This window comes from Gobius niger (assembly GCF_951799975.1).
Source record: "Gobius niger genome assembly, chromosome: 8".
Lineage (NCBI taxonomy): Eukaryota > Metazoa > Chordata > Actinopteri > Gobiiformes > Gobiidae > Gobius > Gobius niger.
The window spans coordinates 34,289,813-34,305,346 of NC_136859.1; the positions used below are offsets into that span (position 1 = coordinate 34,289,813).

Sequence of the window (15,534 nt, forward strand, 5' to 3'; positions counted from 1 at the left end):
CAATACTTTAGCCTATTTGCTTAAGCTGCTAGCTGCTTTTTAAAAGTAAGAATGATTGGTTGTCTGTGTATGTCTTCTGTAAGCACTGTGATTTATTAATAAATAAATATTTTGATATGAAGAAATTCAATATTATTTATTTGAGTTGGTTTTCGTTAACAAATTCAGATGTAGCTTGTCGGAGTAATACAAAATGGTGAAAGAGGAGTGAAGTTGTTTGAATGTACTACTATGAAATTACTGTGTTTATAACTAAGCCAAGAAGAGAACGTTTGATTTTTTTTGCTGTTGTATAATCAAATGTCAAAATCTAAGCCTGAAACTATGCTTAACCTTAATAAACATTCCTAATCAAAGTTTCCAAACATTTTAGAAATAACCAAAAAAAAGTGTTCCCTGATCTATTGTGGAATCCTATAAAACAAAACACTGCATTGGCTTTAAAACGGTGACGAGTCAAGGGTGCCCTCTCGGTCCACTCCTCTTCGCTGTCTGACCTCGGCCTTCCATCATTAACCCCGGAGCTTTTCCAATCCCACTCACTGTTTTTTGGGAGTGACACAGACTCTGGTAGAGCGCCGTTACGTGCCTGGAGACTGAACGCTAGCTTTGACTTCGTACATCAGTCGCTTTGTCCTTTCTTTAGTGGCTTTTTGGGACCACTTCACTATGCACTTCTGTCAACGTCTTTTGATTCTACTGGTGCTTTTTCTGCACCTGGTCCCAGCTTTGATCCGTCAATGCTCGGTGGAGCGTTCGAAGTCTGTGAGTTAATTTTCATGTTTTTCAAATCTTTTGTTTGATCATTCCTGTGTATCATAGTTTTACTCCATTGTGGTGGTAATGTTATCAAGTCGTGTTCTGAAACAATGGTGACACAGTAAGAGGGAATGGACCATTGGTAAAGCAGGCTGGCACGGCAACAGATATGGACATTTTATGTTACTTCCTGTGCCCAAAAGAAAAACTGTTACATTCTGAAAATCTGAAATATTGTAAAATATATTCCGGCATTTATAATTAAAACATTAGCCTAACCTTTAATTGTGCACTCAAAAGCTATTCCATTTTGCCAGCCCGGAATGGTTGCATTCCCACAATGCATTGCGAGATGCGCCAAACTTCGAAACAGCGAGCCAACTCAGGGTTCACTGACAGCTACTCACAATAAATACAAATCCAAAAGACACAGCGGAGGGTGTTTTCCCTCCAGTTTATGGTGGTTAGGATCATAGACTGTAAAATTAAGAAGGGACCGAGAGAGCGAGGCTTCCCCCATAACGTTCAACAAGGCTAGCTGAAGTGTGTTCATGCTAGTAATTTGTCTGGGTTTTTGAGCCATTATCTAGAATTTAAAAGAATACATGGCATGTTGACGTGAATCAATACTGACTTTACAGAAGGGCAAAAAAGTTTCAGTTGAAAGTCTCCATAAGAGCCTGGAATTTCCAGAGCCAGCCGCCATTTCCTTACGCTTACAGGAAGAAGTAGGCTACAATAAGTACATTCTTAATTTTACAGTCTGTGGATAGGACCTTATCATTTATGCTGTTACGGAGCCCAAAATGAGGAAAACAACTTCTCGCAGTCAGGATGGCAGACATCTGGTAAAATCTCGTGACATTCCCAATAAAAGGAATAAACCTAATGGGATGGCTATTGTAGAGATGAACTAACAAGTAATATCTTCATGTTTACTTGTACTTTTTAACTCTAACACAAATTCAGCCCAATGTCCAAAAAGGCTTGTAATCAGTGCCGTCGACAGACTCTCTGGGGCCCGGGGCAAGAAGGTTTCACCCATACCCGTTTTCCATAACATAAATGACTCATAATAGAAAATTGGCTTTTTAACGCCCCTCTCGTCTTGGGGCCCAGGGAAACTTGGCTGAGCAGCAAGCACTCTCGCCAACGCTCAGGCCGTTTTTTTGTTGACACCTTTTTTTCTACAGCTTACTTGAAGCTGGCGCCATGCTGCAGTGGGGCATTCTAGCTTTTTTTTTTTTTTTTTTCGATTTGTCTACACAACACTCCACTCATTCACCTGGCTCTTTCTGCTGAACTTTCTCCTTTCTTTTGAAACCAATTAACAGCTGGGACGCCAAACACCTTATAACACACTCTATTATCTGTCGATTATTTCATCTTTGTAACGCTGTAGATATCAGAGTGTTCCAACATATTCAAAATCAAATATTGTAAAAATGAATAAACACGCAAGAACATTGTAACATTGTTGTATCAAAGCCTCTTTATTTGAAAATTAGTACAAATATTTTTATGTTACAAAAGATATCTTCACCGCTACTGCCTGCGTAGGTTAAAGGAAACTGCAACTTTCTTCTCAAAGTTGCGCAGAACTCGTTTTTTTTGAAAGCTTAAATTCATATTGGTCGCTGTGTAGGCACCAGTGCAAAAACTAAACTTTGCATCAAGCTGTTATCGGAAACACAATGATATGGACTACAGTGTGACAAGGCCAACGTTAGAAACATTCAGTAAAAGAGGCCAACCATTAAATTCCCACACCGAGCCCCCTCCCCCCCCAAACACTCCCCTTAGCTACAAAACAAAAATAACTAAAGCTTTTTCACTGTGTACAGAAGATACAAAATTGAATAAATTAAAATGGCTGCCGAGTTGCAGTTGCCACAAGTTTTCGCCAAGATACAGCTTTTACAATTAGTGTTTAGGACCAACAACGATCATGTAGGCTAGTATTATTATGGTACATTTTCTGTACTATTTATTTTTAATTAAACTAGGACTTATGTCAATTATGTTTAAATGAAAAATGATCACCCAAACTCATTAAAGGCCTTATACGTTACTTTTCTTTAGCTGTGGAAAAAAAGCCCTTTGAGCATTTATAAAACTTTACATTTTTTGTATGTGGTTTGGACCACAACTAACAGCTGTTAAAAAAGGCTGTTGTCAATGGTGAAAAAAAGGGGACACCAGGTACAGAGCTTGTGTAAAACCTGGACAAATCAGTGGTTTTGGATAAATTCACTGGGACATAGGACAGAGGGCGGAAAAACGTCCCGGGTAAACTTGGACTGGATCTGGCCAAATACTGCATTTCCTCATAGAGATCACAAGAATTGATCATAGGCTGAATGATCAAAACAATCATTTTAGGCGCCGACCCACCACGGTTTCAATTCAGTTTGGACGGTTTTCTTTTGTAATGCAATATTAATGTTATAAAGGTGTTTCAATTCAATTTTGATTTTTTTTATATCTATTTGTGTTCATTTGAATGACATATAATTTATTTTTAAATAAACTAAATCGGCTTGTTGCACAATGTGGCTATGCTAGTTCCTCTGAGCTGAAGCTGTGGGCGCTAGTACTTCCTGTTCGTATTAATTTCCATAAAGATTAGCTCAGACCAGTGAGTTTCTGGTAGAAATATTTCCATAGAGGAGACGTTCATGTTTGTAAGGATCAGTGAGTTTGTCTTGAAGCTAAAGGCTAATTTAACCTCTTAACTCCCGCCTGAACCGAGAGGATCTTTTTTCCTCACATCAGATTTTTTTCCATCATTTTTTTGTTGGGTGTTCAACTCATTTTTGTAACTTTTTTTGTCATTTTTTTGTCACATTTTTGTCATTTTTTGTCACATTTTTGTCATATTTTTTGTCACATTTTGGCAAATTTTTGTCATATTTTTGTAAATTTTAGGTCATTTTTTCATAGATTTTTCGTCCCTTTTTTGTCAATGTTTTCTCACTTTTTGTCACATTTCCATCATTGTTTTTGTCTCAGTTCTGTCGCTATTTTCCCACCTTTTTTCCAGAAGCTTTTGGACTGGGGTAAAGCCAAACTGGAGAAAATGTGCTCGGTTCAGGTGGGAGTTAGGGGGTTAATGCATTACACAATTTGAAATCGTGCCTTTTTATGTATATTCTTTTATAGCATGTTAGCCTTTAGCTTCAAAACAAACTATTAATCCTTTATGATCACAGGCGTCTCCCCTGAACTTGTTACATCATGATTTGAACACAGAAAATGATCATCGACCGGGAACTCACCGCCCACAACATAATCTGTAGACAATGTGATTATTATTCCAGGAAAAGAATACAGACAGGAAGTACTGGCGCTCACACCTTCAGGTCAAAGGAACTAGCATAGCCGTTCTGTGCAACAAGCCAATTGTTCGCTGCGTCTCAGCTAAACCATAGGCCTAAGCACGTGCAGTGTGCGTTCAAATGCAGCTCTAAAAATAAGTCACAGTTTCTCTATTCAAGCCATTCTTGTTTGAGTCTGTTAGCGTGAGCATCGCTGAGCTGTTAGCATTTTAGCATAGCTGGCGTTGACGTACATTCCGCAGTTTATGTCATGAACAATACTAACAGAGGCCATAATAAATAAACAATTATTGTTTTTGTACATTTTGCGGGGCATTTTCTCAAAAGCTTAAGTTGAAATAACTAGCTGCTGAAAATTAGCGTGTTAGCTGTAATTGCTAGCAAACTAACACTTCCAAAAACAAGCCACAATAGACTCCACTGTATCAAATAATTTTTCTGGAACACATTTTTTGGATTAAGCTAACACAGCTGTCGTAAACTGGGGTGTCACTGTCAGCCCGATGTTCCTGTTTAGAGATTTTTTTTAAATCTATTTCTATACAATACTGTTATTTTCACTGAAGTACATCAATGTGGTTTCAATCGATCTAAAATGTGGTTAGAAGCATTTAGAGCTAAAGATTGTCATTGTTACGCTATATGCTAAAGAAAAGGTCTGTTTCGTCGACATAAAATGGTCCTCAACATTATCGTTTATCAAGATATTTTCCAGCCTCTATATATCGAACTTCAAATTTTCTATCGTGACACACCTAAGACGCAGGACTCGGTACCAGATGCCTAGCTCGGCACCGGTACATACCCGTAAACAGTAACTTTGCAGTAAAAATGTCGTACATGTGGTAGTCTATTAGATACATTTAACAGAGTGGTTCTCAGATGGTGTATCAGTCGCGACCCGATTAAAAATATTAATTTCAACTTGAGATTGAGCTTGTAATAGCGCATGCTAATAAAATGCATTATTTGAGTTGATGATTAGGCTGCCAAATCAAAACAGCCTGATTTCAGAAGTCATTTTTGGCAAAGTCTCGCAACCCACCAGTTGAGAACCACTAATTTAACAAACCTCCTTTTGGCTGGTTTACATGTTTATTAGTCTTTAAGCCCCATTTCGCACTATCCAATCAAAAGACAGACCTATGTTGAATGGCTTCTGTTAGCGTTTCCAAGCTACAGGAAATATGTAGCCTAATCCTATTTTTTTCTTCATTCACAGACAGTTTTCCAAAGTTTAAAATCCTTGCTAGCGCTTGTTTATAGCCCAAACACTACATAAAGCTTTCAAGCACAGAAGTAGATGCATTCAAAAGTATTGGGTGCATGATAACATGTAAAAAAACAAAACAAAAAAAACAGTAAAGCACTAGATTTCGAAAACAATGTCCTTGTTCACAGCAGGTTGTCGGACAAACTCTGGTCGAATCCAACGCAAGATCTGTACAATATGACGTGAAAAATCTCTAGAGGGCACAACTTAGCATTAGAAAATACAGTAGCCAAAGTAAACACGATGTCAGTATACGCAAATACAAGCAGTTTGGAAAAAGGAGGTAGCCACGTGGAGCTGAGGGGCTAAAGCTCCCCCTGTAAGATCGATACAGAACAGTGGATAGAGGCTTTTTGTTCATGTTTATAAAATCTATGTAATATTTTAACGAGTGGTAACCAGCAAAATGCATCAGTAAGATATGCTTTGAAGCTAGTTTTGGCAAAGCATTGAATAATTCTTGCTGAATGTTCAATCTGTTTGTGTTCATACGTGAATAATAGCGGTGCCAGAACAGTCCCCTGTGGAGCCCCTGTATGGTTTACAGTCCATTGCAAAAACCTGGGCAGGAGTTCCACAGGGTATTGTTTTAGCCCCTTTATATTTCACTTTATTACAAAAAGAAATGTAATTGGAGTTAAATATGCAATGGGATTTTCCTTTCCTTATTTCTTTAAAAAAAAAAAAAAAAAAAAAACAACGTTATTATACTGGACCCCTAAATCACCTGTTCTGTATACAGCCCCAGACCCCATCACGTTTCCCCTCAACTCCCCTAATCCATGCGTGGGTTCATCTGAAAACAAAGGCCATGAACACATTCAAATTTCAAGACTTACATTTTACGTATTACACATAACTGTACGTATCGGTATCAAATATATTAATACGAGTAATAGCAGCAGTGTTAGTGTCACACTGAAATAAAAGTTCCCAGTTTTCACATAGTCTGCTCTTTAGATTAAAATTGCTTTGGCCCTACAAGGCTACAATTAGTGTTCACATGATCTCAATAAGTGTAAGGCGCAGACTCAAGCTCATCAAGAAAAGGTCCTATATTATGCCTTTTTCAGGTTTTTAAAATTACTTCAGACTTGATATTTTTGTAGTATATCTAGACAAAACCCATTCAACTTTAGAGGCTAAACCGGGTTACTGAAGCAAAACAAAACATGACTCCGCTGGGTATGTTTTTGATGAGGAAATAACATTACGACCTGGTTAGCAGCTCACAACAGTTGATTTTGCATGATATAAGCCCTTTAATAAAACATGATTTTTGAACATTAGCATTTAAGCATAGATACAGACGGCATCTCGGGGGCGTGGCTTCGCCGAGGGGGAAAATAGAATCTTTAGAGAAACACAATTTTCCACTCTTTTTTGCCATTTTCGGGTGGAATATCAACTTATTTATCACACACAAATAAAGTCAAGTGTAAATCAGGCCCATATGGATATTTTCTCACAGCAGATTGTTCAGTAGAAGTGAAAAAACGGCAGTTGTAGCTAGCACGAGCTAACCGTTAGCATTAGCCCGATGCTAACATGTAGCATCAAGTTAGCATTCTCCGTTATTCATGTATTTATGGGCTGTTGAACCACTTTGCTCCTCCCCATGTCTTTGAATCTTTATTTAGTAGAAACTATGTTCATATGTTTTCCCCCTTAACTGTTTTTAAAAATGACCATATATGGGCGATTCCAGAGATGTCGTCTGTATCTATGACGTGCACATTTTGGATTTCAGTGTAACCCGGACATGCTGCAGCGATGACAATATTAGTTCTCAAATGAACCCACAAGAATGGAATCTTTTTTTGCTTAAAACGTCCCTCTATAAATTACAACCCCGATTAGCCAAGAGTGATCGCGCTTCTTAAAAAAAAACACCTCGCTAATAAATAATAAGCCTTTACATCTCCCCACAAGGAGGCTGTTTTTATCATATATCAGCTCTTTAGACACGCCGACCACCAGAAAGTTTGTCAAATAGACATAGCAGTAGCATCTTCATTTTCATATCGGTGGAAGGGCTAGAATTTTAAGAATAAAAAGAAAAAACACATTCGCAGCATAGAGGGCCCGAGTAACTGGGGACTTCTTGGCCAGGAAAAGTATTCCGTCTTCTCCAAACTGGCTTGCATCGCCAACATTTCAAGTTGAGATTCTGCTTGATCATCGGAAATGGACAAATCCGGTCTTCCATCACCAAATATAACTTCTCAGCAGGCAGAACTGCAAAAGTAGCCCATCCAGCGGCCTCCAATGATCAATAAATATTAAAATTCTCTATAGATCAGCGACAGGTCTTCTTGAAAACGAAAGGTTGCCTGCTTAACCTGACCCGTCTCCAACAGTTGAGTCCAAATATTTCTCAACAGACTGGGACAAAGGGCAGTTTTGAGTCTTGAGACCAAAAATAAGCCTACAATGACACAGTAGCACACCTGCAGACCGACCGTAATTCCACCCAGTTTTTACCCCCCCCTCGGAGGCTTCAGTCTAGCTTCTCCAGGACCGAGGGCACGTAGACCAGGCTGAGCTCGCTGCCGAAGTCGCACACGATGGCGGCGTTGTCGAGCACGAGCAGCTGCCTGACGCCCTGGCCGTCCCCGCTCGGGCCCAGGTAGACCGTCTGCAGCAGGTCGCCGTAGCTCAGGTCCCAGAAGGAGACGCAGCCCTGGCCCCCCGTGACCAGCAGGGACTCGGAGATCACCCCCAGGCTCGCCCCGCAGCCGACCTCCTGCAAAAAAATACTCGCTACGGTCAAGCCACATACTCAAAGGAAGTACAGAAAAGGTCGGCTGTTCTGTGTTGTAGTTTGAGACTTTGTGACCTCAAAGCCCAAGACAACTTCATCTGGAGAATTAAAAGTTTATATAGTACATTTTGTAAAAGAAGGTATTTGGAAACTTTTAAAGAGAGGGAATTATGCTTTTTTAGCAGGGTTTTAGTAATAATCTTGATCACTATTTTACACTTTGTCATTATAGCATTTTCTAACCAACACACAAAATATTTAAATGTACATAGAGTGCGTATAACTGACCACCTGGATCTGAAATCTGACTTAACATAAGTAATATTAAATAATATGTTTTCAGTTTCTCCCTTTGCCGATTTCAGCAACTAATCAGAGACGACATTTCCTGTGAAAGGCCCCTCTGGTCAAATCAGGTTGGGAGGAACTTGATTTTTTACATTCAAATTTCACTCTCACTCCTTCTTCTTATGGACCAACACTTAAAAACGACTGAAAGATGCCTTATAGAGTCTGAATGGATTTGAATGAGGATATTAGGCTGCCTAAACCCGTGTTGCTCGTTTTTACGGCACCTGTTGTATAGAGTAGATCTTGATCCCGGTGCTCCTGTCCCAGATGCAGATGAGGTCGTCCAGCCCGGAGCTGATCACGCACGTGGTGGTGCAAACCAGCGAGGTCACGTCACCGCGGTGACCGTAAACATGGCTGACGCGGCTCCCCGTCAGGACGTCCCACAGACAGATGGCGCCGTCTTGCCCTCCACTGGCGAGGACCATAGTCTGAGGACGCAGACGCGGGTTTGAAACCAGGATCACACATTTGTTTGAAGAACTCTTTTCCACTAAATAAACCAATTGCTCATTTTCTTCAGTTTGTGTGATGACACAGAAGATCACTTCCAAATATGTCTTTTTATTTTATATCAGGGGTGTCCAAAGTGCGGCCCGGGGGCCAAATGCGGCCCTCAGACCAATTTTTGGTGGCCCTCTGCCTTTTTTCTGACACATCATCAGAGATAGTCCTTTTTATTTGAAATGTAATAATTCCACACAATTCTACCCAAACAACTAACCTTTTACTGTGAGACAGAGCTGGCATGAAGGTTTTCAGCAGAAATAAAGGTGTGGGGCGCTAACCACCGATCCATGGCCCTTCACCCTGTGTACGCTTCAGTATGCGGCCCCCCATGAAAAAGGTTTGGACACCCCTGTTTTATATGTTTTTTATTTAATCTGATTTATCTCTGATTGGTTAACACACTTATCAATTATGCCCATTGGTGTCCAGGGCCAGTGGCTTCACTCACTTGGTCAATGTAAATAGCTGTGATTCCTCCAGAGTGACCCTGAAGGGTGAAGAGACAGCAGGAGTCCTCCAGTCGATAGACCTGCGGCCAGACAAACATATACATGTTTTTAGCATTCGGACTCTGCACGTTTCTTTGACTCCTTCCTAAAGCGTTTACCCGGACAGTGTGGTCCTGGCTGCCGGTCACCACTCGCCCCGCCTCGGCCCGCAGCACAGTGATGGGCTTCTGATGTGCGCACTGCACTGAGCGGGTGAGCTGGCAGCTGATGACGTCCTCGCTGCTGTAGCAGGGCGAGGCGGGCAGGCTGACGCGGCTCGGGCCTCCTGCAATCACACGCACATCAATTACTGTCTTCAATATTTTCATCATGTAATTGTGATCTTTTCCTAAACTGGTTCAACACAGTGCACTCTCTCTTCTTTAATGCATGCAACAGCCGTATTTGTTTTAAAAATGTGCACTATGAACCGTATCTGGATTTCAAAACATTAATTGCAAATCTAAGTGCAATACAATTATAATGTCGATTTTCTAAGCAGATAAAAAGGGGTACAATATAGGGCTGTGCAATTAATCGAAATTCGATTACGATTTCGATTATAACAGTCAACGATTACAAAACTAGTATAATCGCAAAAAAACTATTAGAATTCTTTTTTTTTTCAATTTTTTTTTTTCAATTTCTTTTTTTTTTGCAAAGCAGACTTGCGTTATTTCAGGCCACTGGGATTATTTTCCCTTCGCTTTTCACGTGCCGTGGCTCATGCTTTTGCCTGACATAAAAACAAACGGCGCTGTGTGATGATGTCATCAGGCCGCGCTGCTCAGTTTGCTTGCGCAGGTGTGAGGGCTGGCCAGCAGGGGGCAGGTGTGAAACAGGGACCTCTCTTTAATCAAGGCGTACTTGAAATCATTTGTACTTTTATGACTGTCCAGAAAACATAAAGTGTAATGTAGTGTTTTGATTAATACATAAATACAATAAAGATAGAGAAAGATAAAGTCTTTTTTTTAAAGGCAACAGATAATCGTTTGAATAATCGTGATTTCAATTGTGACAAAAATAATCGTGATTATTATTATTTCAATAATCGAGCAGCGCTAGTACAATATTATAAGGCGAACCAACATCTAAGCTCAGGAAAGAACATATCTCAGTTTGGAAAACCGGTGGCTGAAATGACAAAGATGGCCGTAAATCTGCAGCGGCTCCAGCCTGCAGGTTTACTGGTAATGCTATTGCTAAGCTACAATTGAACACTCAGGCAGAATTGAGTCCAACAGTGGTGATGAGGGCGCTCCGTAGAGACGCTCTTTTGTTTATGCACAATAATTAGCCATGTGCTCCGAGTGCTTATGTCTTTTAGTTTAGTTTATTTGTTGTAACTGAAGGACAATGTACAGTTGTGTCAAAAAGATGGCTGCACCAGATTAAGCACTATGCTGATTTTCATCTGTAGCCTTTAACAAGACACATTTAACATACACAATCAAAAGCAAGTCACAATATTCAAATAAGTGTGCAATATCATCAATATTATATAATGCTATATAACAAAAAAGACTATTGGATCGGTATCAGCCAGCATGAACTAGCGGATTAGGTCATCACTAATTTAAATCCTCTCCTGATTGTTATTTATTTGCTTTAGTATTGGCTTCATTCTGTACGTATCAAATGCAGTGATTGGATAAACAGTTACCTCTGTACTGCAGCAGCCCGAGAGGTTTGTTGATCTCGATGGTGAAGAAGTCCAGAGACCCATTCAGACGAGCTGCCACGATTCTTAATAAAAAGAGACCAAGACAAACATTACTCACTCTGAACAACTGGGAAAATTCAAAACAGAAAAGGCTTCAAACCTGTTGTTGAGAAAGGCCAGAGCTGTGATCCCAGAGACGCCGTCCTCATTAACGCAGCGCAGCTTCCCCTCCACTGCATCCCACAGCTGAACCAGAGACAGTTTATATCATAGTCAGTGTTCTCATACTTACAGTAAGTGGTTTAAAAACTGCAGCAGCAAACCAGTATTTTGCTTATATCTAACAGTCTGATTTACTGTAAAATCTACTCAACAAAAAATGCATTTTTTAGCTTTATAGTTTTTGGCTAATGTGCTAAAATGTTTAAGCACCTGAATAAATGACACGCGCTGAGGAATCTATCGGCGTTGGTTTATTATTATTAAAGTAGTTAAAGGCCCTATACCTCATATCTTTATCGAGTAATGGAACAGTTTATTTTGTCCTTCTTGAATATATTTTAAACTTGGATATTTGTGGAATTAATACTGTGAATCTATTTATTTTCAATACATTTCATGAACTTGCAGGCTATTATGTAGCATTTTTGTATAAGTTAATCTGAAAAGTGACCCGGCCAGTTGTGAAACGCGCCTATAAACTAAATTAGGAATGACTTTGGACCACGACATTTTCATTTCCATCTTACATTGATTATCAAAAAAAAAATCAGGTATAGGGATTTTAATGAGAGTAAAATGAAGTTTAAAATCTCAAGATATTAATCAACTAAAAAGGACTAAGTAAAAAAAATCCTCATTTCATTTCAATACAAAGCCAACTATATTAAATAATATTCATGTAAAGTTGACTAAATGTACATTTTAGACTTTTGGATGTGGACAAAATGAAGGATGATTGACACAGATATTGGATGTTTGGATATTGATAAATCTGGCATTATATTTCTGTAACGTGGCCTAGTTTCTCCATGATCTTCACCTCTAGTTTGCCGCTGCTCCTCCCGGCTGCGATCAGGTTCCCCCTGAGCTCCATGGCCCAAACGGAGCTGTCCCAGTCGGCCTGCGCCCCTCCCGTCGCTGCCCTCTCTTGGGTGGGAGGGTTGACGGTTGCCTCCCCCAGGCTGGCCCTCCTCTGCATCAGAGCGCCCGCTCCGGAAGCTGCGCTGGGCGGGGAGCACGAGGCCGGCGAGGGGCAGGGGTAAGCGGAGGGAGAGGGCGGCTCGTGCTCCAGGTACGCCCGCTCCACCAGCCCCCCAAAGTGGAAGCCGGCTCGGGGTGGGGTGGACGGGCCGGCGGGGGGCTGGGAGCCGAAGTTAGTGTCTATGAGCGGGGTCAGGTCAGGCTGGTCAGCGAACAGGGCGGGGCGGGATGGGGTGGAGCGTCGCCTCACAGGGAAACCCTCGTCATCAGATGGGACGTCCGCTCCCAGAGACAGGTCAGGAGCCTCCGAGCACAGACAGTCCGACTCTGGGCCAGAGGGGGTGGAGCAGTCCCAACCGTCACGCTGCTCCCAGCAGCCACTGCTGCTGCTGCGCCTCAAGCTGAAGGACAACATACACCCAGGGTTCAGACAGGCTCAGTTTGCAAATGAAATGGGAAATAATGCTTTGAATAGCGTGGAATAAGTTCAAAATGAGTAGTGAATGTACAGATATTTGAAGAGATCAGAATTAGATTATAATAGTGTCCTCTGAGCTAAATGCTAAACCATATTCAGTCAAGTTTCCACTTTTGTTCAAGACAAACACATCGAATGGCCACTAAACATCCTCTTATAATATGTTGGATGGAGACAAACCACAGAAGTCATATAACTGTACAGGTGTAACTCGGAGAATTTCAATATTGTTAAAAAGTGCATTCATTTCTGTTATTCAACTAAAGGAGAGGTGAGGCTCAACGTTAACAACATGTTTGGTCTTTTTGCGTGACTGAGCGCACGCGTAAAGACCAGACAGGTACGTATCAACACGTCTAAGCTCAGGTAAGAACATCATAGTATTGAAAAGTGGAGCTGACATCATTGCAAAAAAGCAAAACCAAAATAAAGTAGGAAATGATGTGTGTTGTAATTTCTGAATCCACAACATGCTTTGACTCACGTATTCTTTGGAATAACCGTCAAACAGTCCCCGGTTTGTGCGTCCCAAACACGGATCTGTCCCGCCAGGCAACAGCTGGCCAGAAGCATCCCGTCACTGGCCAAGCACTCGATGTCCTACACAGGAGAAAAGCAAAAAAAAAAAGAGCATTAATGCTACTTTTAGTAACGATACTTTTGACGACCCATCTCCCACTGGGTCAGCTAATACACAGCAATGCGTCCTACCACAAGTACGCACACTGACATCTACGAACATGTCACTGACGGGAGGTGAACATGCGCCCGTAGACTCACACACATCCAGCTGAACTCACACAAAACTAAAATCTGTGTCTTTGACCCACGGAAACAAGGAGAACATGTTTTCAGTCACCTTCAGTGTCTCTCTCTGAAAAATGTAAAACTGTATTCTCCCACAAATTACTGCTGAATAAGCTTGACATATAAATCCAAAACCAAGACCATTTGACCAGACTGATGTGGGGTTTCCATTCTTTTTCAGATGATCAATCAATCAATCAATCAATCAATGGTTTTGTATAGCCCAATATCACAATGAGAGTTGCCTCACAGGGCTGCACTAAACATTAAAACAATGAAACAAAACAATAAACAAGACAATGTAAAGTTCAGGCAAACATGATGTCCAAATAAACACGAGGCCTCGGGGCGGCCCCGTCCTTAGACTCTCCGACACGGCAAGGAAAACCTGAAAAACCCACTGTCAGAAATATTGACAGAACAGAACATTCCCAGGGAAAAGCTTTCTCCGTGACCAACTTTAGGACCCACCAGTTGAGAACCACAGATATAACCAGATATGAAAACAAATCTTTTCTTTTTAATCTGCACGCTATGCTCTATACGTGTCAAATTAATGATTATATTTATGTTTTATGGATTGATTTTAACTGTTGTCATTTTATGTAATTGTGAAGCATTTGTGTTTGAACAAGAAGGAAAAAGTAATTTCTATTCAGTAAATTCATGCTGAAAGAAATGTTTGTAGTCAGGGCTTTCGACCCGATGAAAGTGGTTCTGTGACGCGCTTTTGGGTCCTGACGGGTTTAGAAGCGCTGGTGGCCTAGTGGTTAAGGCTGCTGCCACGTAACATAACACTAATCCAATTCAAGCTCTGACAGATTGCTGGATGCCAGGCCAGGTCATACAAAGCCTGAGTGAAGCAGCTTTAGTCCCATCCCGGTTCCTTTAGCTGGAACGTCTAAGGCTCATTCTCTCACCATGCTGTGTCCCCGCAGCAGCAGGGGGGAGATCTCGCTGACTGGGGGGGAGTAGCCGTAGTCGTCACAGGGCAGATCCCCTCGGCGGCGCCTCCCGGTGGCCACGCCGTTCTGGCCGTAGTTGCGAGGACACAGGACGCGGTAGAGACAGAAGAGCAGGAGGACCAGGAGGACACCGGCCGCCAAACCCAACGCTGCCACCCTGAGAGAGGCGGAGACATGGACACAGAGTGGACCGTCACATGTGGACATAAAACACCGTGTCATGATGGGAAATTCTATAAAGTGCATTATTCAGCCTCTTAAAATAACTAAATGCAAATCCACTTCATTTATATTGCACATTTTATCAACTGAACAGTTTCCAAAGTGCAGACGCTGCAGGTGAATAGGGAAAAAATAAATGTCGAAATATCAATTTGAAACTTTTGCTGAGCATTACTGAGTAAATATGACCAAAAAATGTATTGCAAGTTTTCTTTAAGTTTTCATTGTTCATACTGTATAAGAACAAGGCCTTGTGCATAAAAAATGCCAAGATTGCCTACATATTCAGCGACAAAATCGAATTTTAATCTTAATTTGTCAAAATCATAATCCATTACCATCACTTAGTGCATTCTTCATAACGCTAATTAAATTAAAGCATAATCCTTCATTTTTACTTGAAGAGACTAGATGCAAGTTGGTCATTTTGTACTCACTACTGCCACCTCAGGCTACACGTGTAACTGCACCTTCTATATTAAGCTTGTGCATAACGGCACTTCAGACCAGTGCTTAATTTGTAAATTAGTATTTTCAGGAACACTTTTGGTCTGATGTGATGGATTGGGGGAACAGGCTAGAGATTAGATCGGGCCCAAAAAATCAAGCCGGACCCGACCCGAGCCCGCGGTTATAAAGCCCGACCCGACCCAGCCCGAGCAATTAACATGAATTGTCAGCCCGAACCCGAAACAAAACCGACGTAAATA

At 41.1% G+C, this 15,534-nt stretch overlaps 1 protein-coding gene across 1 annotated transcript in view; it reads right to left on the reverse strand.

The window, feature by feature from the left end:
- Positions 1-7,855: 7,855 nt before the first annotated feature.
- Positions 7,856-15,534, reverse strand: part of scap (SREBF chaperone) — a 49,691-nt gene continuing 42,012 nt past the window's right edge. Inside the window, exons 15-23 of the mRNA XM_079561861.1 lie at positions 14,558-14,759; positions 13,315-13,430; positions 12,192-12,753; positions 11,310-11,395; positions 11,150-11,232; positions 9,603-9,769; positions 9,444-9,524; positions 8,710-8,916; positions 7,856-8,116 (exon numbers count right to left, since the gene is read on the reverse strand). Coding sequence (XP_079417987.1) covers positions 7,871-8,116; positions 8,710-8,916; positions 9,444-9,524; positions 9,603-9,769; positions 11,150-11,232; positions 11,310-11,395; positions 12,192-12,753; positions 13,315-13,430; positions 14,558-14,759 — 1,750 coding nt within the window. The 3' untranslated portion in view covers positions 7,856-7,870. The remainder of the gene's footprint in view (positions 8,117-8,709; positions 8,917-9,443; positions 9,525-9,602; positions 9,770-11,149; positions 11,233-11,309; positions 11,396-12,191; positions 12,754-13,314; positions 13,431-14,557; positions 14,760-15,534) is intronic.